Source organism: Lampris incognitus, chromosome 2, assembly GCF_029633865.1.
Source record: "Lampris incognitus isolate fLamInc1 chromosome 2, fLamInc1.hap2, whole genome shotgun sequence".
Classification (NCBI taxonomy): Eukaryota; Metazoa; Chordata; class Actinopteri; order Lampriformes; family Lampridae; genus Lampris; species Lampris incognitus.
The window spans coordinates 78,556,539-78,578,545 of record NC_079212.1 but is presented as its reverse complement, the minus strand read 5'-3'; the positions used below and the strand labels follow the sequence as shown (position 1 = coordinate 78,578,545).

Here is a 22,007-nt window from a genome sequence, read left to right as displayed (position 1 = left end):
TTCATGTGCAGATGAATTTTATATCTAGATGACCTTCATGTCCAGATGAACTTTATGTCTAGATGAACTTCATGTCCAGATTAACTTGATATCCAGATGAATTTTATGTCTAGATGAACTTCATGTCCAGATGAATTTTATGTCTAGATGAACTTCATGTCCAGATGAACTTCATATCCCGATGAACTTCATGTCCAGATGAACTAACTCAACTTTCTGGGTTACTGGTCTTTATGTTAACCATGCAATGAAAATACTTTATCTTAGTTACCTTTCCAAATTTGGATCGATTTGTCTAAAAGAGGGGTTATCAACAATCCCATAACTTTATAGACAAGAAAATTCAAGATTTGGTCTGAAAAAAGGCTGAGAATTTAAACTTAATGTCCTTTACACAAGACATGCCTATAAGCTTCAGGTGACGTCCCATTTTTCTCACTTGTATTGACTGTTCTATTTCCTTACCCTTCTAGGAGCGGGTGAACAGTAGACAAACTGCCATCCTGTGACAGCACGCCATCGAGTTTTAAAGCTTCATGAAGAATGTTATGGATTCAATGTTCATTGTGATTTATATCATGTAAAATGAATGGTTGTCAGCATATATCCTGCTATCAGTTCTCAAGACAAGCTATTCACCTCATAGCACAACTTCATTGTAGGTACATGGCACACATACATGCATACATGTATTATGTACCTGCAAGTCTTTCACTGTGTCTTACCCAATATGACATCTCAAAATGTGAGAAAAAAATGTTAAAATATATTCTTTTGAACAAAGTTAAACTGCTTTTTTATAAACACTGAAGGTGCTCATCTTGCAGGATTAAGACTGCTTAAATGTTTACTCACCAAAACCCAAAATAAATAATAAATAATCCATTTATTAAAATATTCTGTGAACAATGTAATACATTACTAACACCATCTGTTGTACTGTTGATGGATAACAAGGCTGGGATTGTTAAAAATATCTATCTATCTATCTATCTATCTATCTATCTATCTATCTATCTATCTATATATATATGCATGGCGCACTCATCAGCTGCTAATGTGGTTCAACAGAGAATCATACAGTTACGTTTCCCCGCGTCATGCCTCTAATTTCGGTTGAACATCAACCAATCAGGTGAGGAAACATTTAAACTATAACAACCAATGGGGTAGGTACTTATGATGCACAGCAACCAGTGGAGGGGTATTAAACATTACAAGCAATGGGGCAAGGGACTGGGGCTTGTTTTGAAAAGTAGTTAGGGACCAGGGCACTGTTGAACTGGCCTACATTAGAAATATAACGAGGTAGTTTATGTGAATCATATAGTGGGCTGGTGTTGGGGCACAGTTGGAAGGACGGGCAGTTAAAATATTTAAAAAAAACCTCTAATAAATGTCACGCGTATCATCTAATGGGGGGGGGGTAATAAAGACGTTTTACTTATAGTTACAAAGCAGATATTTTATATGTCCACCTTGAACCAGGAATTGGCCACCAGCTGTAGACACCGAAAAAACTATCTGCTTTGTAACTACAAGTAAAACGTCTTCATTATCCACATGTCATTTATTAGAGGGTTGTTTTTTTATATTTTAACTTTCTGTCCTTCCAACTGTGCCCAACACCACCCCACTATATGATTCACATAAACTACCTCGTTATATTTAAATTTAGGCCAGTTCAACAGTGCCCTGGTCCCTAACTGCTTTTCAAAACAAGCCCCAGTCCCTTACCCCATTGGTTGTAATGTTTTCTACCCCTCCATTGGTTGCTGTGCATCATAAGTACCTACCCCATTGGTTGTTATAGTTTAAATGTTTCCTCATCTGATTGGTCGCTGTCCAACCGAAATTAGGGGCATGACGCGGGGCAACGCAACTGTATGATTCTCTGTTGAACCACATTAGCAGCTGCTGAGTGGGCCACGCACCAAACAGGCCTGTACTGCTGTGTAGTAAACCTTTTTTCCCTGCATCTGTATTGATATATATACATATACACACACACATATATACGTATATATATATATATATACATATATATACACGTATATATATATATATTTTTTTTTTTGGTGTGGATTTTTTTCCCCCCAGTTGTACTTGGCCAAGTACCCTATTTCCCAAGCCATCCCGGTCTCTGCTCCGCCCCCTCTGCTGATCCGGGGAGGGCTGCAGACTACCACATGTCTCCTCTGATACATGTGGAGTCACCAGCCGCTTCCTTTCACCTGACAGTGAGGAGTTTCACCAGGAGGACATAGCATGTGGGAGGATCACGCCATTCCCCCCAGTCCTCCCCCCGAACAGGCACTGCGACCGACCAGAGGCGACAGTGCAGCAAGCAGGACACACACCCACATCTGGCATCCCATCTGCAGACACAGCCAATTGTGTCTGTAGGGATGCCCGACCAAGCTGGAGGCAACATAGGGATTCGAACTGGCGATCCCTGCGTTGGTAGGCAACGTAATAGACCACTACGCTACCTGGACGGCCCTATTGTTACCTAATATAAAGGCAGATGTCACTGTCAGCAGACATGTTTTCTGCTGACAGAGCAGCACAGTCCTTAGCACAAGCCAGATACAGACTTGGTTTCCCTCACACTCTTCTCTTCACACAAAAGGGAAGAAGAAGTCAAAGGGTAGATTGGCATCCACAGTGGGATGAGCCCTGGAGCCAGGAAGAGCTGCTGCCGACACGGGTACAAAGGTCACGGAGCTCGTGATGGATATGGCACTTCCTCCTTCAGACAGCAACAACTGTGGAAAAATAACTGAGCTGTAGATGGTCAGAACAGTATTTGCATATGTTAATTTAAAACACTGAGCACAACTCATTATTACCAGGTTGCTTGTGTTGGTCTGGGTTACTTCTTTGATGCTCACAATCTTAGCCTGCGGATTCACCAGAGATCCATATTTGGTCCATTCAACTTCTAAGTGAAAAGATAGTGCAATGCTGCAGCTCTGGGCTTCCTGAACAATCCAGATGAGACGTGATGTTAATCTGGCAGCAGTGAGTAAAGCATATACTTAAAACAACCTAATCAACCTCTCACTAGTTTCAAAAGGTCTCCATAAACAAACAATTTTTAAAAGTCTGCTGAAGAACGTGAACATTTTTAGTGCCGTTCCCTCTTCCTTAGCTATTATGTTATCAAATGCTTACTATGCTACTAACGTGTCTAGAAAAGGCCTCTTTTTCAACCTACTCACCCCTGGCCTGGAGCTGTTGCTGACGGGCAACCAGGCTGTTGGATTGTGTGGTGGGGATGACCCAAACATTGCCACATATTGGGGATAGTTCTGTCCCCTCAGAATGTCAAGAAGCACTTGTGAAACCAAGGAACAGTTGGCGGCCTCCTCCATACTGTAGAGATGCACGATGTTTAGATCAATCATCAAGTTATTGAAAAGTTCACTTTTAAGAGAAAAAGCAGAAATGTATTGTGATGACTGAGAGGGCCTCTCACCTCAACATGCAGCCAGACACTGTGTTTAGCCCAAACAAGACAGGGGAACGCCGATGGGGCCCATGAAAACAGTCCTGGTGCGTAATACCTTGGAGGGTGGTCAGTGTTCCTCTCAGATCAGTACTTTGACCAATCCCAGTAAGGAAACAGTTAAGGATATGGTCTACTGTTTGTCAAATCTAGTTCTCGACCCATTCTTGGAATAAAACATTGTGTATGTAAAATTCTCCATTTCTCAACAACCCCTGCCCTCAACTACCTTTGCCAATGAAGAAATCCTCACAGTTCATACACTGTAGTTATTCACTTAATCAAACCCAGAGTTGTGTGCGGCTGGCCTATCTCAGCAGTCACTGGGCCATCCCTGGGCCACGAAAAAAAATCACTCACACCAATTAACCAACCTGTCAAGCATGTTCTTGGACTGTGGGAAGACACCCCAGTATCCCAAAGAAATCCACACAAACATGGGGAGAGCACTCAAACTTAACAGAGAACATCTTGGCTCAAACGTGTATCCCACTTGCTGTGAGGCGACAGTCCAAATGCAGCCTACCATACTTCCTTCCACTTGCTCCTGTTATTTGTGCTTTTGGGGAATTGAAGGATATTTTGCTGATTTGGTTCCAGACACAAGAGGGAGGCCAACCACATAACCTGGATTCCCACTGTAACGGAAAGCAACCTCATCACCGTTCTCCTGTTAAACAAATTAGAGCATGATTGGATACGTAGTTTATAAGTATCAATGCTTTTCTCTGGCAGTTGATATTGGACCTATGTCTGTAACAAAAACCAAACTCTTGCATGTTGCATTTATATTTTTGTTCGGTATAAGTCAATCTATTTCAAACAGTAATGTCACTCAGATCTGAGTAGAACACAAACCTAACACACGAGCACCTTTTCAAGTGGTATCTCTATGCATTTTACATCAAAATGTCATGCTTTTGTACAGGACCTGGACAAATGTAATGTGAAACTCCTGTTCCAGAGGCAGTGTGTCCTCACTGATGGCTCCAATAACAAAAGAAGCAGCCACAGACGTAATCTCACCAGCCCTGTTGTACCTTACCACAAAGCTGACCTGTGGTGACAAAATATGACATTTTTGTGTTAGACTGGATTTTTCTACCACAGTACAAACAACCTCCAGTACATAAATGCAAATACATTGACAATATTGCAGACATGCTGAAAACAAAGTATTGACAACCAAACAAATACTTGACTGCATCTGATAAAAGACAACAGACAAACCTGGAGCACCACATTAGTGCACACAGTTGTGCTCAGCAGAGCTGGGTCAAGGTTCTCCATGCCACCGAGTTTCACCTGAGTCCAAGTACCCTCCATAGACTGCTGGACAACTGATGAAACTTCCACAGCAACCAACTCCAAGAACAGGCACAGACAGATAAGGCAAGATATACTTAGTTTTTACACGTATGTCATTTGATTGCTGCTGCCATTAAAAGCAACTTGCAAATTTCTAGCCTGATTAAACAAATAAATGATACTCAATCCCCCCCCCTTTTTATCCCCAATTGTATCCGGCCAATTACGCCAGTCTTCCGAGCCATCCTGGTCACTGCTCCACCCCCTTTGCCGATCCGGAGAGGGCTGCAGACTACCACATGCCTCCTCTGATACATGTGGAGTCACCCGCTGCTTCTTTTCACCTGACAGTGAGGAGTTTCAACAGGGGGACATAGGACGCGGGAGGATCACGCTATTCCCCCCAGTTCCCCCCCGCTCCTGAACAGGCGCCTAACCTAGTGTAGTGACCAGGATACATACCCACATCCAGCTTCCCACCTGCAGACACAGCCAATTGTGTCTGCAGAGACACTCAACCAAGCCGAAGGTAACATGGGGATTTGAACTAGCGATCCCCATGTCGGTAGGCAATGGAATAGACTGCTATGCCACCTGGATGCCTATGATACTCAATTTTAACAATGAAATAAAACGTCTTGCAGCTGACCAATGGAGGTTCACATTGTCTTGCACCATCTCATTGTTGTGTTTCCAATCTGACAGGGTATTTTCCTTTTTCCTTTCTGCTTTGGGAACTCTGTGTGGGATCACAGTGCTGGTTTTTATAACCACAGAACAGTGCACATTTCTGTAACACACTAATATTGGCTTTTCTTGAATTAGACAAAAGAGACTAGAAACTGTTCCTAAGATATGTTATTTTATCTTAAGAAGTACTACTCGATGTAAATATATCACTGGAAGAGATGGGGATGGATGATGTGTGGAGACAATTACACCCTCAGGAAAAAGACTATACACATTACTCAGCTGTACATAAAGTTCATTCAAGGATAGACTATTTCCTTATGAGCAAAGACGATATTTACAGAGTAAAGGAGTGTGGGATTGGAGGGGCAGATATCTCAGATCACAATCCAGTATATTTAGAAATTAATTTGAATTGTAGAAAGCGAAATACGGTTTGGAGGTTTAATGTGGGTCTACTGAATAATGAGCAGAGTAAGATTATGTTAAAGACGGATATTCGGACATATCTAGAAGAAAACAGCAATGGGGAAGTAGACCCAACAATATTTTGGGATGCCATGAAGGCGGTCATCAGGGGAAAGTTAATAGCGCATTCAGCATTGATCAAAAAGGCGAGATCAATTATATCCAGAAAGAATACGGACAGGTTAAGAGAAATGGAGAGGGAATACCAGACTGCGGGAAATCCCGTGGTGTTGGAGCAAATCAAATCGGCTAAGTCAGACATTACTAAAGAACTGTTAGATGAAGTTGAGAAAAAAAGCTTGTTTCTCAAACAAAGATATTATGAAACAGGCCTGCGCGCAACTAAACTGTTGGCAAAACGTATTCGCAAACAGCAAGCAGTTGGCCATATACATAAGATCAGAGACCCCCATTCAAATGAGTTAACGAATATACCAGAAAGCATAGAGGACATATTTTTGGGATATTATAAAGAGCTATATTCACAACCCACACCTGCACCCGAAGCGGAAATTAATACCTTTTTGAATTCATTAGATTTACCCTCAATTGGACGGCTCCAAAATGACAAATTAACAGCTGACATCAAGATGGAAGAGGTGATAGATGCAATAAATTCTTTGAAAACAATAGAAGCCCGGGCAGCGATGGATACCCTGCAGAATGGTACAAAGTGTTTAGGGAAGAGCTGGCACCGATACTTCTGAGATCCTTCAATTGGACACTTCACAATAATAAGATACCACCATCATGGTCAGAGGCAATAATCACAGTCATTCCAAAACCGGGAAAGGATAAAGAATATTGTGGGAACTACAGACCTATTTCATTATTAAATGTAGATTATAAAATATATACGACAATTATCTCCAAAAGGTTAAACTCATTCATAGGTGATTTGATAGATGAAGATCAAACAGGATTCATGAGAGAAAGACAAACGCATGATAATATCAGAAGGACATTGCATATTGTTGATCAAGCGAGTAAGAGAAAACAAACTACACTATTAGTAAGTTTAGATGCAGAAAAAGCATTCGATCGGGTGTCTTGGAATTTTTTGTATGCAGTATTGGAACGACTAGGGTTCAGCAATAAGTCAATACAGTGCATTAAAACATTATATCAACAACCTAATGCTCGGATTAAAATAAACGGGAGTTTAACGAACAAGTTCAGTTTGCAGAGGTCGACAAGACAAGGATGCTGTTTGTCTCCGACACTGTTCGCGTTATTCATTGAGCCTTTAGCGGAGGCCATTCGCCAAAATGAAGGAATTAATGGAGTGACAGTGAATGGCACTGTCCACAAGGTGGGGCTATTTGCTGATGATGTCATAGCCTATCTTGAGCAACCACATACATCACTCCCTCAACTAATGAAGCTACTAGAACTATATGGTCATTTATCTGGATATAAAATGAACATCTCAAAAACACAGGTGCTAGTTCTCAATTATACTCCAACCACAGAATTCAAGGGAAAATTTTACTTTAATTGGAATCTAAACAAAATCAAATATTTGGGAATTTACATTACCAAGGAATTGTCTAAATTACATAATGCAAATTACGGCAAGATCCACGATGTGATGCAAAAGGATATTGATAGATGGTCCACTCTGCCACTTGACTTCAGCTCAAGAATTGAGACAGTTAGAATGAATATTCTACCAAGGCTTCTTTATCTATTCCAATCGTTGCCTGTAGAGGTGACTCAAGCTCAATTTGATAGGTGGGATAGGACAATATCTAGATTTATTTGGGGAGGGAAGAAGCCCAGAGTAAGGTATGAAACTCTCCAACTCTCAAAGGAAAAGGGAGGTATGGGTTTACCAAATCTAAAAGAATATTTCAAAGCTGCCCAACTGAGATATGCTGTTGACTGGTGTAGGCAAGATTACATGGCCAAGTGGAAAGTCATGGAAAGGGAATATGGTGGGTACCCTATCCAGAATATTTTAGGGGATAAAGAAGTATACAAGAAAACAAAAACCCACATGGATTCAGTCACATTATTTACACTGGAGTTATGGTTTAAATTGATTAAAATCAACAAATTACAAGATGAGAAACAGTTATTGAGATGGGTAGCATATGATAGAGACTTTACTCCAGCGAGGCATGACTCAGTTTTTAAACTGTGGGTTAACTGGGGAATCACAGCATGGTGCACTCTAGAGGAAAAAGGGGAGATGGAGAGTTTTCAGGGTATGAAAGGCAAGTTTGATTTGGAGAATCATGACTTCTTTAGATATTTACAATTAAGGGATTATTACAACAAACGTATCAGGAGAGGACCCTCCATGGAGGTGAACAGTGTGATTCAAATTATAATCAACGCATATAAAGGGAGAAAATCTAGGACTATATCTGTACTATATCAAGCTCTCACAACTAATAAACACTCAACTACATATATAAAAGAAAAATGGGAATTAGAATTTGGCACAGAAATTACAGAGGAGGACTGGCAGAATATGTGGAAAGTTCATCAATCCTCCACTAGTTCGCGGATATGGAGGGAATTCTCCTGGAAAAATCTGATACGTTTTTTTATTACACCAAAAATCAAAAATAGATACTCCAGCACCAAACTGTCATGCTGGAGGAAATGTGGAACAGAGGATGTAGACCACTCACATATATTTTGGAAATGTAATAAGCTAGCGATGTTTTGGGGGATGGTTCATGATGTAATACAAAAGGTACTTGGATATGACTTCCCTAAGAGCTATATGACCCTCTATTTCTGTAATTTTAAAAACGACGATATAGGGCCAAGTGATAGATGTTTGGTTAAGATACTGCTGATTGCGGCTAAGAAGGCAATCACAAGAAAATGGTGCCAGGTGGACGCCCCCACACAAGGACAATGAATGGAAATAGTGGAAGACATTCATACAATGGAAAAACTGACTCATCGATTGAGACTTACAGTACCTCGGATGGAAGACCAGTGGAAGAAATGGACATGGTTTAAGGAGCAAACACGCGACAACATAATTCATGACAACACTTAAGACTGGAAAGTTAGACCCACAGGAAGCTCATGTAGTTTATTTTTTTGTGTTTTTTTGTTTGTTTGTTTTGAGTTGCCCTGTTGGGCTTGTGTGCAAGTAAATGTAGATAATTCAATGTTTACTTCTGAATACGGATGCCATGTTTGTATTGACCTAAAAACTTCAATAAAAACTAAAGTGATATAAAGAAGTAATACTCGAAAAAGTATGACCTGAACAGGTTCTATGCCCGCTTTGTGACTTGGGACCACCAGACAATACACACAACCTTGTTGGGCACTCACTCAATGAGGTAACACATCATGTGACAGACAGTGACATGAGTAAGGTTTTCAAATCTGTCAAAGCATGCAAAGCTGCCGGCCTAGACGACAATCCATCTGGTGTCCTTAAGACCTGCTCTAGTCAGCTATCACATGTTTTTACAGACATTTTAACCTTACGTTGTCACTATGTGTGGTTCCTACATGCTTTTAGAAAACACTTATTGTGCCCGTACCCAAAAAAATCACCTGTATCCTGCCTTAATGACACAAACTGGTTGTTAGGACCTTAGTAACAATGAAATGCTTTGAAAAATTAGTTAAGACATACTATAAGTCTTGACATTTCTGCCAACTTTGACCCACTACTGTTTGCTATTGGTCAAATAGATGTGTAGAGGATGCTATGCATCTCCAGTCATGTGAAATTTGTAGAATAGTGCCTAATGAATCTATTTGAATTGAGCAATTTCCTTTTTTACTGCAACTGTCTATAAAGCTTGTGTGTTGCCTGTATATTTTTGTTCAGTGTAAGTCAATCTATTTGAAGGAAAAAACACCTATGTCAAAATGTTGTTTATTGACTACAGCTCTGCATTTAATACCATTGTACCATCTAAACTGGTGATAAACCTTAAGGACCTTGGTCTTTGTAAATCCATCTGCAAGTGGTTGTATGACTTTCTGACAGGCAGACCTCAGACAGTGAGAGCAGGTACCAGCTACTCTTCTACCATAGTTCTCCACACAGGTACAGCTATTCATCTACCGTAGTTCTCCAAACAGCCACCAGCTACTCATCTACCATACCTCTCTACACAGGTACCATAGTTCTCCACACAGGGACCAGCTACTCATCTACCATACCTCTCTACACAGGTACCATAGTTCTCCACACAGGTACCAGCTACTCTTCTACCATAGTTCTCCACACAGGTACAGCTATTCATTTACCATAGTTCTCCACACAGGTACCAGCTACTCATCTACCATACCTCTCTACACAGGTACCATAGTTCTCCACACAGGTACAGCTACTCATCTACCATACCTCTCCACACAGGTACCAGCTACTCATCTACCATTCCTCTCCACACAGGTACCAGCTACTCATCTACCATAGTTCTCCACACAGGTACAAGCTACTCATCTACCATACCTCTCTACACAGGTACCATAGTTCTCCACACAGGTACCAGCTATTCATACACCATAGTTCTCCACACAGGTACCAGCTACTCATCTACCATACCTCTCCACACAGGTACAATAGTTCTCCACAGGTAAAGCTACTCATCTACCATACCTCTCCACAGAGGTACCATAGTTCTCCACACAGGTACAGCAACTCATCTACCATACCTCTCCACACAGCTCCATAGTTCTCCACACAGGTACAGCTACTCATATACCGTACCTCTCCACACAGGTACAGCTACTCATCTACCATAGTTCTCCACACAGGTACCAGCTACTCATCTACCATACCTCTCCAAACAGGTACAGCTACTCATCTACAATAGTTCTCCACACAGGTACAGCTACTCATCTACCATAGTTCTCCACGCAGGTATCAGCTACTCATCTACAATAGTTCTCCACACAGGTACCAGCTACTCATCTACCATGGTTTCCACACAGGTACCAGCTACTCATGTATCATAGTTCTCCACACAGGTACCAGCTACTCATCTACCATAGTTCTCCACACAGGTACCAGCTACTCATCTACCATAGTTCTCCTCACAGGTACCAGCTACTCATCTACCATAGTTCTCCACAAAGGTATCAGCTACTCATCTACCATAGTTCTCCACACAGGTACCAGCTACTCATCTACCATAGTTCTCCACACAGGTACAGCTACTCATCTACCATAGTTCTCCACACAGGTACCAGCTACTCATCTACCATAGTTCTCCACACAGGTGCCAGCTACTCATCTACCATACCTCTCCATACAGGTACCATAGTTCTCCAAACAGGTACCAGCTATTCATCTACCATAGTTCTCCACACAGGTACCAGCTACTCATCTACCATAGTTCTCCACACTGGTACCATCTACTCATCTACCATAGATCTCCACACAGGTACAGCTACTCATCTACCATAGTTCTCCACACAGGTACAGCTACTCATCTACAATACCTCTCCACACAGGTACCATAGTTCTCCACACAGGTACAGCAACTCATCTACCATACCTCTCCACACAGCTCCATAGTTCTCCACACAGGTACAGCTACTCATATACCGTACCTCTCCACACAGGTACAGCTACTCATCTACCATAGTTCTCCACACAGGTACCAGCTACTCATCTACCATACCTCTCCAAACAGGTACAGCTACTCATCTACAATAGTTCTCCACACAGGTACAGCTACTCATCTACCATAGTTCTCCACACAGGTACCAGCTACCCATCTACCATAGTTCTCCACACAGGTACCAGCTACTCATCTAGAATAGTTCTCCACACAGGTACAGCTACTCATCTACCATAGCTCCCCACACAGGTACCCGGCTACTCATCTACCATAGTTCTCCACGCAGGTATCAGCTACTCATCTACAATAGTTCTCCACACAGGTACCAGCTACTCATCTACCATGGTTTCCACACAGGTACCAGCTACTCATGTATCATAGTTCTCCACACAGGTACCAGCTACTCATCTACCATAGTTCTCCACACAGGTACCAGCTACTCATCTACCATAGTTCTCCTCACAGGTACCAGCTACTCATCTACCATAGTTCTCCACAAAGGTATCAGCTATCATCTACCATAGTTCTCCACACAGGTACCAGCTACTCATCTACCATAGTTCTCCACACAGGTACAGCTACTCATCTACCATAGTTCTCCACACAGGTACCAGCTACTCATCTACCATAGTTCTCCACACAGGTGCCAGCTACTCATCTACCATACCTCTCCATACAGGTACCATAGTTCTCCAAACAGGTACCAGCTATTCATCTACCATAGTTCTCCACACAGGTACCAGCTACTCATCTACCATAGTTCTCCACACTGGTACCATCTACTCATCTACCATAGATCTCCACACAGGTACAGCTACTCATCTACCATAGTTCTCCACACAGGTACAGCTACTCATCTACAATACCTCTCCACACAGGTACCATAGTTCTCCACACAGGTACAGCTACTCATCTACCATAGTTCTCCGCACAGGTACAGCTACTCATCTACCATAATTCTCCACACAGGTACCAACTACTCATCTACCATAGTTCTCCACACAGGTACCAGCTACTCATCTACCATAGTTCTCCACACAGGTACAGCTACTCATCTACCATACCTCTCCACACAGGTACAGCTACTCATCTACCATACCTCTCCACACAGGTACCATAGTTCTCCACACAGGTACAGCTACTCATCTACCATAGTTCTCCAAACAGGTACGGCTATTCATCTACCATACCTCTCCACACAGGTACCAGCTACTCATCTACCATACTTCTCCACACAGGTACAGCTACTCATCTACCATAGTTCTCCACACAGGTACCAGCTACTCATCTAACATCAATCTCCACAAAGGTATCAGCTACTCATCTACCATAATTCTCCACACAGGTACCAGCTACTCATCTACAATAGCTCTCCACACAGGTAGCAGCTACTCATCTACCATAATTCTCCACACAAGTACCAGCTACTCATCTACTATAGTTCTCCACACAGGTACAGCTACTCATCTACCATAGTTATCCACACAGGTACAGCTATTCATCTACCATAGTTCTCCACACAGGTACCAGCTACTCATCTACCATTGTTTTCCACACAGGTACCAGCTACTCATCTACCATTGTTCTCCACACAGGTAACAGCCACTCATCTACCATAGCTCTCCACACAGGCACCAGCTACTCATCTACCATAGTTCTCCACACAGGTACAGCTACTCATCTACCATACCTCTCCACACAGGTACAGCTACTCATCTACCATATCTCTCCACACAGGTACAGCTACTCATCTACCATAGTTATCCACACAGGTACAGCTATTCATCTACCATAGTTCTCCACACAGGTACCAGCTACTCATCTACCATTGTTTTCCACACAGGTACCAGCTACTCATCTACCATTGTTCTCCACACAGGTAACAGCCACTCATCTACCATAGCTCTCCACACAGGCACCAGCTACTCATCTACCATAGTTCTCCACACAGGTACAGCTACTCATCTACCATACCTCTCCACAGAGGTACCATAGTTCTCCACACAGGTACAGCTACTCATCTACCATACCTCTCCACACAGGTGCAGGTACTCATCTACCATAGTTCTCAACACAGGTACAACTACTCATCTACCATACCTCTCCACACAGGTACAGCTACTCATCTACCATAGTTCCCCACACAGGTACGAGCTACTCATCTACCATAGTTCTCCACACAGGTACAGCTACTCATGTACCACAGTTCTCCACAAAGGTACCAGCTACTCATCTACCATAGTTCCCCACACAGGTACGAGCTACTCATCTACCATAGTTCTCCACACAGGTACCAGCTACTAATCTACCACAGTTCTCCACAAAGGTACCAGCTACTCATCTACCATAGTTCTCCACACAGGTACAGCTACTCATCTACCGTAGTTCTCCACACAGGTACAGCTACTCATCTACCATAGTTCTCCACACAGGCACCAGCTACTCATCTACCATAGTTCTCCACACATGTACAGCTACTCATCTACCATACCTCTCCACACAGGTACAGCTACTCATCTACCATACCTCTCCACACAGGTAAAATAGTTCTCCACAAAGGTACAGCTACTCATCTACCATAGTTCTCCAAACAGGTACGGCTATTCATCTACCATACCTCTCCACACAGGTACCAGCTACTCATCTACCATAGTTCTCCACACAGGTACAGCTACTCATCTACCATAGTTCTCCACACAGGTACCAGCTACTCATCTAACATCAATCTCCACACAGGTACCAGCTACTCATCTACCATAGTTCTCCACACAGGTATCAGCTACTCATCTACCATAATTCTCCACACAGGTACCAGCTACTCATCTACAATAGCTCTCCACACAGGTACCAGCTACTCATCTACCATAATTCTCCACACAAGTACCAGCTACTCATCTACTATAGTTCTCCACACAGGTACAGCTACTCATCTACCATACCTCTCCACACAGGTACAACTACTCATCTACCATACCTCTCCACACAGGTACAGATACTCATCTACCATAGTTATCCACACAGGTACAGCTATTCATCTACCATAGTTCTCCACACAGGTACCAGCTATTCATCTACCATTGTTTTCCACACAGGTACCAGCTACTCATCTACCATTGTTCTCCACACAGGTAACAGCCACTCATCTACCATAGTTCTCCACACAGGTACAGCTACTCATCTACCATACCTCTCCACACAGGTACAGCTACTCATCTACCATACCTCTCCACACAGGTACCATAGTTCTCCACACAGGTAGAGCTACTAATCTACCATAGTTCTCCAAACAGGTACGGCTATTCATCTACCATACCTCTCCACACAGGTACCAGCTACTCATCTACCATAGTTCTCCACACAGGTACAGCTACTCATCTACCATAGTTCTCCACACAGGTACAGCTACTCATCTAATGTCAATCTCCACACAGGTACCAGCTACTCATCTACCATAGTTCTCCACACAGGTATCAGCTACTCATCTACCATAATTCTCCACACAGGTACCAGCTACTCATTTACAATAGCTCTCCAGACAGGTACCAGCTACTCATCTACCATAATTCTCCACACAAGTACCAGCTACTCATCTACTATAGTTCTCCACACAGGTACAGCTACTCATCTACCATACCTCTCCACACAGGTACAGCTACTCATCTACCATACCTCTCCACACAGGTACAGATACTCATCTACCATAGTTATCCACACAGGTACAGCTATTCATCTACCAGAGTTCTCCACACAGGTACCAGCTACTCATCTACCATTGTTTTCCACACAGGTACCAGCTACTCATCTACCATTGTTCTCCACACAGGTAACAGCCACTCATCTACCATAGCTCTCCACACAGGCACCAGCTACTCATGTACCATATTTCTCCACACAGGTACAGCTACTCATATACCATACCTCTCCACAGAGGTACCATAGTTCTCCACACAGGTACAGCTACTCATCTACCATACCTCTCCACACAGGTGCAGGTACTCATCTACCATAGTTCTCAACACAGGTACAACTACTCATCTACCATACCTCTCCACACAGGTACAGCTACTCATCTACCATAGTTCCCCACACAGGTACGAGCTACTCATCTACCATAGTTCTCCACACAGGTACAGCTACTCATGTACCACAGTTCTCCACAAAGGTACCAGCTACTCATCTACCATAGTTCCCCACACAGGTACGAGCTACTCATCTACCATAGTTCTCCACACAGGTACCAGCTACTCATCTACCACAGTTCTCCACAAAGGTACCAGCTACTCATCTACCATAGTTCTCCACACAGGTACCAGCTACTCATCTACCGTAGTTCTCCACACAGGTACAGCTACTCATCTACCATAGTTCTCCACACAAGTACCAGCTACTCATCTACCATAGCTCTCCACACAGGCACCAGCTACTCATCTACCATAGTTCTCCACACAGGTGCCAGCTACTCATCTACCATCCCTCTCCACACAGGTACCATAGATCTCCACACAGGTACCAGCTACTCATCTACCATAACTCTCCACACAGGCACCAGCTACTCATCTACCATAGTTCTCCACACAGGTGCCAGCTACTCATCTACCATACCTCTCCACACAGGTACAGCTACTCATCTACCATACCTCTCCACACAGGTACAGCGACTCATCTACCATACCTCTCCACACAGGTATCATAGTTCTCCACACAGGTTCAGCTACTCATCTACCATAGTTCTCCACACAGGTACCAGCTACTCATCTACCATAGTTCTATACACAGGTACCAACTACTCATCTACCATAGTTCTCCACACAGGTACAGCTACTCATCTACCATAGTTCTCCACACAGGTACCAGCTACTCATCTACCATAGTTCTCGACACAGGTACCAGCTACTCATCTACCATACCTCTCCACACAGGTACAGCTACTCATCTACCATAGTTCTCCACACAGGTACCAACTACTCATCTACCATAGTTCTCCACACAGGTACCAGCTACTCATCTACCATAGTTCTCCACACAGGTACAGCAACTCATCTACTATACCTCTCCACACAGGTACAGCTACTCAGCTACCATACCTCTCCACACAGGTACCATAGTTCTCCACACAGGTACAGCTACTCATCTACCATAGTTCTCCAAACAGGTACGGCTATTCATCTACCATACCTCTCCACACAGGTACCAGCTACTCATCTACCATAGTTCTCCACACAGGTACAGCTACTCATCTACCATAGTTCTCCACACAGGTACCAGCTACTCATCTAACATCAATCTCCACACAGGTACCAGCTACTCATCTACCATAGTTCTCCACACAGGTATCAGCTACTAATCTACCATAATTCTCCACAGAGGTACCAGCTACTCATCTACTATAGTTCTCCACACAGGTACAGCTACTCATCTACCATACCTCTCCACACAGGTACTGCTACTCATCTACCATACCTCTCCACACAGGTACAGATACTCACCTACCATAGTTATCCACACAGGTACCAGCTACTCATCTAACATCAATCTCCACACAGGTACCAGCTACTCATCTACCATAGTTCTCCACACAGGTATCAGCTACTCATCTACCATAATTGTCCACACAGGTACCAGCTACTCATCTACCATAGTTCTCCACACAGGTACAGCTACTCATCTACCATAGTTCTCCACACAGGTACCAGCTACTCATCTACCATAGTTCTCCACACAGGTGCCAGCTACTCATCTACCATACCTCTCCATACAGGTACCATAGTTCTCCAAACAGGTACCAGCTATTCATCTACCATAGTTCTCCACACAGGTACCAGCTACTCATCTACCAGAGTTCTCCACACTGGTACCAGCTACTCATCTACCATAGATCTCCACACAGGTACAGCTACTCATCTACCATAGTTCTCCACACAGGTACAGCTACTCATCTACCATTGTTCTCCACACAGGTAACAGCCACTCATCTACCATAGTTCTCCACACAGGTACAGCTACTCATCTACCATACCTCTCCACACAGGTACAGCTACTCATCTACCATACCTCTCCACACAGGTACCATAGTTCTCCACACAGGTAGAGCTACTAATCTACCATAGTTCTCCAAACAGGTACGGCTATTCATCTACCATACCTCTCCACACAGGTACCAGCTACTCATCTACCATAGTTCTCCACACAGGTACAGCTACTCATCTACCATAGTTCTCCACACAGGTACAGCTACTCATCTAATGTCAATCTCCACACAGGTACCAGCTACTCATCTACCATAGTTCTCCACACAGGTATCAGCTACTCATCTACCAAAATTCTCCACACAGGTACCAGCTACTCATTTACAATAGCTCTCCACACAGGTACCAGCTACTCATCTACCATAATTCTCCACACAAGTACCAGCTACTCATCTACTATAGTTCTCCACACAGGTACAGCTACTCATCTACCATACCTCTCCACACAGGTACAGCTACTCATCTACCATACCTCTCCACACAGGTACAGATACTCATCTACCATAGTTATCCACACAGGTACAGCTATTCATCTACCATAGTTCTCCACACAGGTACCAGCTACTCATCTACCATTGTTTTCCACACAGGTACCAGCTACTCATCTACCATTGTTCTCCACACAGGTAACAGCCACTCATCTACCATAGCTCTCCACACAGGCACCAGCTACTCATGTACCATATTTCTCCACACAGGTACAGCTACTCATATACCATACCTCTCCACAGAGGTACCATAGTTCTCCACACAGGTACAGCTACTCATCTACCATACCTCTCCACACAGGTGCAGGTACTCATCTACCATAGTTCTCAACACAGGTACAACTACTCATCTACCATACCTCTCCACACAGGTACAGCTACTCATCTACCATAGTTCCCCACACAGGTACGAGCTACTCATCTACCATAGTTCTCCACACAGGTACAGCTACTCATGTACCACAGTTCTCCACAAAGGTAACAGCTACTCATCTACCATAGTTCCCCACACAGGTACGAGCTACTCATCTACCATAGTTCTCCACACAGGTACCAGCTACTCATCTACCACAGTTCTCCACAAAGGTACCAGCTACTCATCTACCATAGTTCTCCACACAGGTACCAGCTACTCATCTACCGTAGTTCTCCACACAGGTACAGCTACTCATCTACCATAGTTCTCCACACAGGTACCAGCTACTCATCTACCATAGCTCTCCACACAGGCACCAGCTACTCATCTACCATAGTTCTCCACACAGGTGCCAGCTACTCATCTACCATCCCTCTCCACACAGGTACCATAGATCTCCACACAGGTACCAGCTACTCATCTACCATAGCTCTCCACACAGGCACCAGCTACTCATCTACCATAGTTCTCCACACAGGTGCCAGCTACTCATCTACCATACCTCTCCACACAGGTACAGCTACTCATCTACCATACCTCTCCACACAGGTACAGCGACTCATCTACCATACCTCTCCACACAGGTATCATAGTTCTCCACACAGGTTCAGCTACTCATCTACCATAGTTCTCCACACAGGTACCAGCTACTCATCTACCATAGTTCTCCACACAGGTACCAACTACTCATCTACCATAGTTCTCCACACAGGTACAGTTACTCATCTACCATAGTTCTCCACACAGGTACCAGCTACTCATCTAACATAGTTCTCGACACAGGTACCAGCTACTCATCTACCATACCTCTCCACACAGGTACAGCTACTCATCTACCATAGTTCTCCACACAGGTACCAACTACTCATCTACCATAGTTCTCCACACAGGTACCAGCTACTCATCTACCATAGTTCTCCACACAGGTACAGCAACTCATCTACCATACCTCTCCACACAGGTACAGCTACTCAGCTACCATACCTCTCCACACAGGTACCATAGTTCTCCACACAGGTACAGCTACTCATCTACCATAGTTCTCCAAACAGGTACGGCTATTCATCTACCATACCTCTCCACACAGGTACCAGCTACTCATCTACCATAGTTCTCCACACAGGTACAGCTACTCATCTACCATAGTTCTCCACACAGGTACCAGCTACTCATCTAACATCAATCTCCACACAGGTACCAGCTACTCATCTACCATAGTTCTCCACACAGGTATCAGCTACTAATCTACCATAATTCTCCACACAGGTACCAGCTACTCATCTACTATAGTTCTCCACACAGGTACAGCTACTCATCTACCATACCTCTCCACACAGGTACTGCTACTCATCTACCATACCTCTCCACACAGGTACAGATACTCATCTACCATAGTTATCCACACAGGTACCAGCTACTCATCTAACATCAATCTCCACACAGGTACCAGCTACTCATCTACCATAGTTCTCCACACAGGTATCAGCTACTCATCTACCATAATTCTCCACACAGGTACCAGCTACTCATCTACCATAGTTCTCCACACAGGTACAGCTACTCATCTACCATAGTTCTCCACACAGGTACCAGCTACTCATCTACCATTGTTCTCCACACAGGTAACAGCCACTCATCTACCATAGCTCTCCACACAGGCACCAGCTACTCATGTACCATATTTCTCCACACAGGTACAGCTACTCATATACCATACCTCTCCACAGAGGTACCATAGTTCTCCACACAGGTACAGCTACTCATCTACCATACCTCTCCACACAGGTGCAGGTACTCATCTACCATAGTTCTCAACACAGGTACAACTACTCATCTACCATACCTCTCCACACAGGTACAGCTACTCATCTACCATAGTTCCCCACACAGGTACGAGCTACTCATCTACCATAGTTCTCCACACAGGTACAGCTACTCATGTACCACAGTTCTCCACAAAGGTACCAGCTACTCATCTACCATAGTTCCCCACACAGGTACGAGCTACTCATCTACCATAGTTCTCCACACAGGTACCAGCTACTCATCTACCACAGTTCTCCACAAAGGTACCAGCTACTCATCTACCATAGTTCTCCACACAGGTACCAGCTACTCATCTACCGTAGTTCTCCACACAGGTACAGCTACTCATCTACTATAGTTCTCCACACAGGTACCAGCTACTCATCTACCATAGCTCTCCACACAGGCACCAGCTACTCATCTACCATAGTTCTCCACACAGGTGCCAGCTACTCATCTACCATCCCTCTCCACACAGGTACCATAGATCTCCACACAGGTACCAGCTACTCATCTACCATAGCTCTCCACACAGGCACCAGCTACTCATCTACCATAGTTCTCCACACAGGTGCCAGCTACTCATCTACCATACCTCTCCACACAGGTACAGCTACTCATCTACCATACCTCTCCACACAGGTACAGCGACTCATCTACCATACCTCTCCACACAGGTATCATAGTTCTCCACACAGGTTCAGCTACTCATCTACCATAGTTCTCCACACAGGTACCAGCTACTCATCTACCATAGTTCTCCACACAGGTACCAACTACTCATCTACCATAGTTCTCCACACAGGTACAGTTACTCATCTACCATAGTTCTCCACACAGGTACCAGCTACTCATCTAACATAGTTCTCGACACAGGTACCAGCTACTCATCTACCATACCTCTCCACACAGGTACAGCTACTCATCTACCATAGTTCTCCACACAGGTACCAACTACTCATCTACCATAGCTCTCCACACAGGTACCAGCTACTCATCTACCATAGTTCTCCACACAGGTACAGCAACTCATCTACCATACCTCTCCACACAGGTACAGCTACTCAGCTACCATACCTCTCCACACAGGTACCATAGTTCTCCACACAGGTACAGCTACTCATCTACCATAGTTCTCCAAACAGGTACGGCTATTCATCTACCATACCTCTCCACACAGGTACCAGCTACTCATCTACCATAGTTCTCCACACAGGTACAGCTACTCATCTACCATAGTTCTCCACACAGGTACCAGCTACTCATCTAACATCAATCTCCACACAGGTACCAGCTACTCATCTACCATAGTTCTCCACACAGGTATCAGCTACTAATCTACCATAATTCTCCACACAGGTACCAGCTACTCATCTACTATAGTTCTCCACACAGGTACAGCTACTCATCTACCATACCTCTCCACACAGGTACTGCTACTCATCTACCATACCTCTCCACACAGGTACAGATACTCATCTACCATAGTTATCCACACAGGTACCAGCTACTCATCTAACATCAATCTCCACACAGGTACCAGCTACTCATCTACCATAGTTCTCCACACAGGTATCAGCTACTCATCTACCATAATTCTCCACACAGGTACCAGCTACTCATCTACCATAGTTCTCCACACAGGTACAGCTACTCATCTACCATAGTTCTCCACACAGGTACCAGCTACTCATCTACCATAGTTCTCCACACAGGTGCCAGCTACTCATCTACCAT

General features: G+C 43.8%; 2 protein-coding genes across 5 annotated transcripts in view; one reads left to right on the top strand and one right to left on the bottom strand.

The window, feature by feature from the left end:
* hvcn1 (hydrogen voltage-gated channel 1) overlaps positions 1-1,046 on the top strand; it is a 61,723-nt gene extending 60,677 nt beyond the window's left edge. For all 3 annotated transcript variants that reach the window (XM_056274454.1, XM_056274455.1, XM_056274452.1), the window contains one exon: positions 474-1,046. In XM_056274454.1, coding sequence (XP_056130429.1) covers positions 474-509 — 36 coding nt within the window. In that variant the 3' untranslated portion in view covers positions 510-1,046. The remainder of the gene's footprint in view (positions 1-473) is intronic.
* Positions 1,047-2,002: 956 nt separating this feature from the next.
* LOC130107968 (tectonic-1-like) overlaps positions 2,003-22,007 on the bottom strand; it is a 236,903-nt gene continuing 216,898 nt past the window's right edge. Inside the window, exons 8-14 of one of the 2 annotated variants that reach the window (XM_056274789.1) lie at positions 4,742-4,876; positions 4,443-4,568; positions 4,093-4,181; positions 3,482-3,619; positions 3,225-3,378; positions 2,853-2,984; positions 2,003-2,768 (exon numbers count right to left, since the gene is read on the bottom strand). In XM_056274789.1, the coding sequence (XP_056130764.1) occupies positions 2,622-2,768; positions 2,853-2,984; positions 3,225-3,378; positions 3,482-3,619; positions 4,093-4,181; positions 4,443-4,568; positions 4,742-4,876 (921 nt within the window). In that variant the 3' untranslated portion in view covers positions 2,003-2,621. Of the gene's footprint in view, positions 2,769-2,852; positions 3,016-3,224; positions 3,379-3,481; positions 3,620-4,092; positions 4,182-4,442; positions 4,569-4,741; positions 4,877-22,007 lie in introns of both variants that reach the window. The other variant, XR_008809844.1, reaches the window with a different exon arrangement.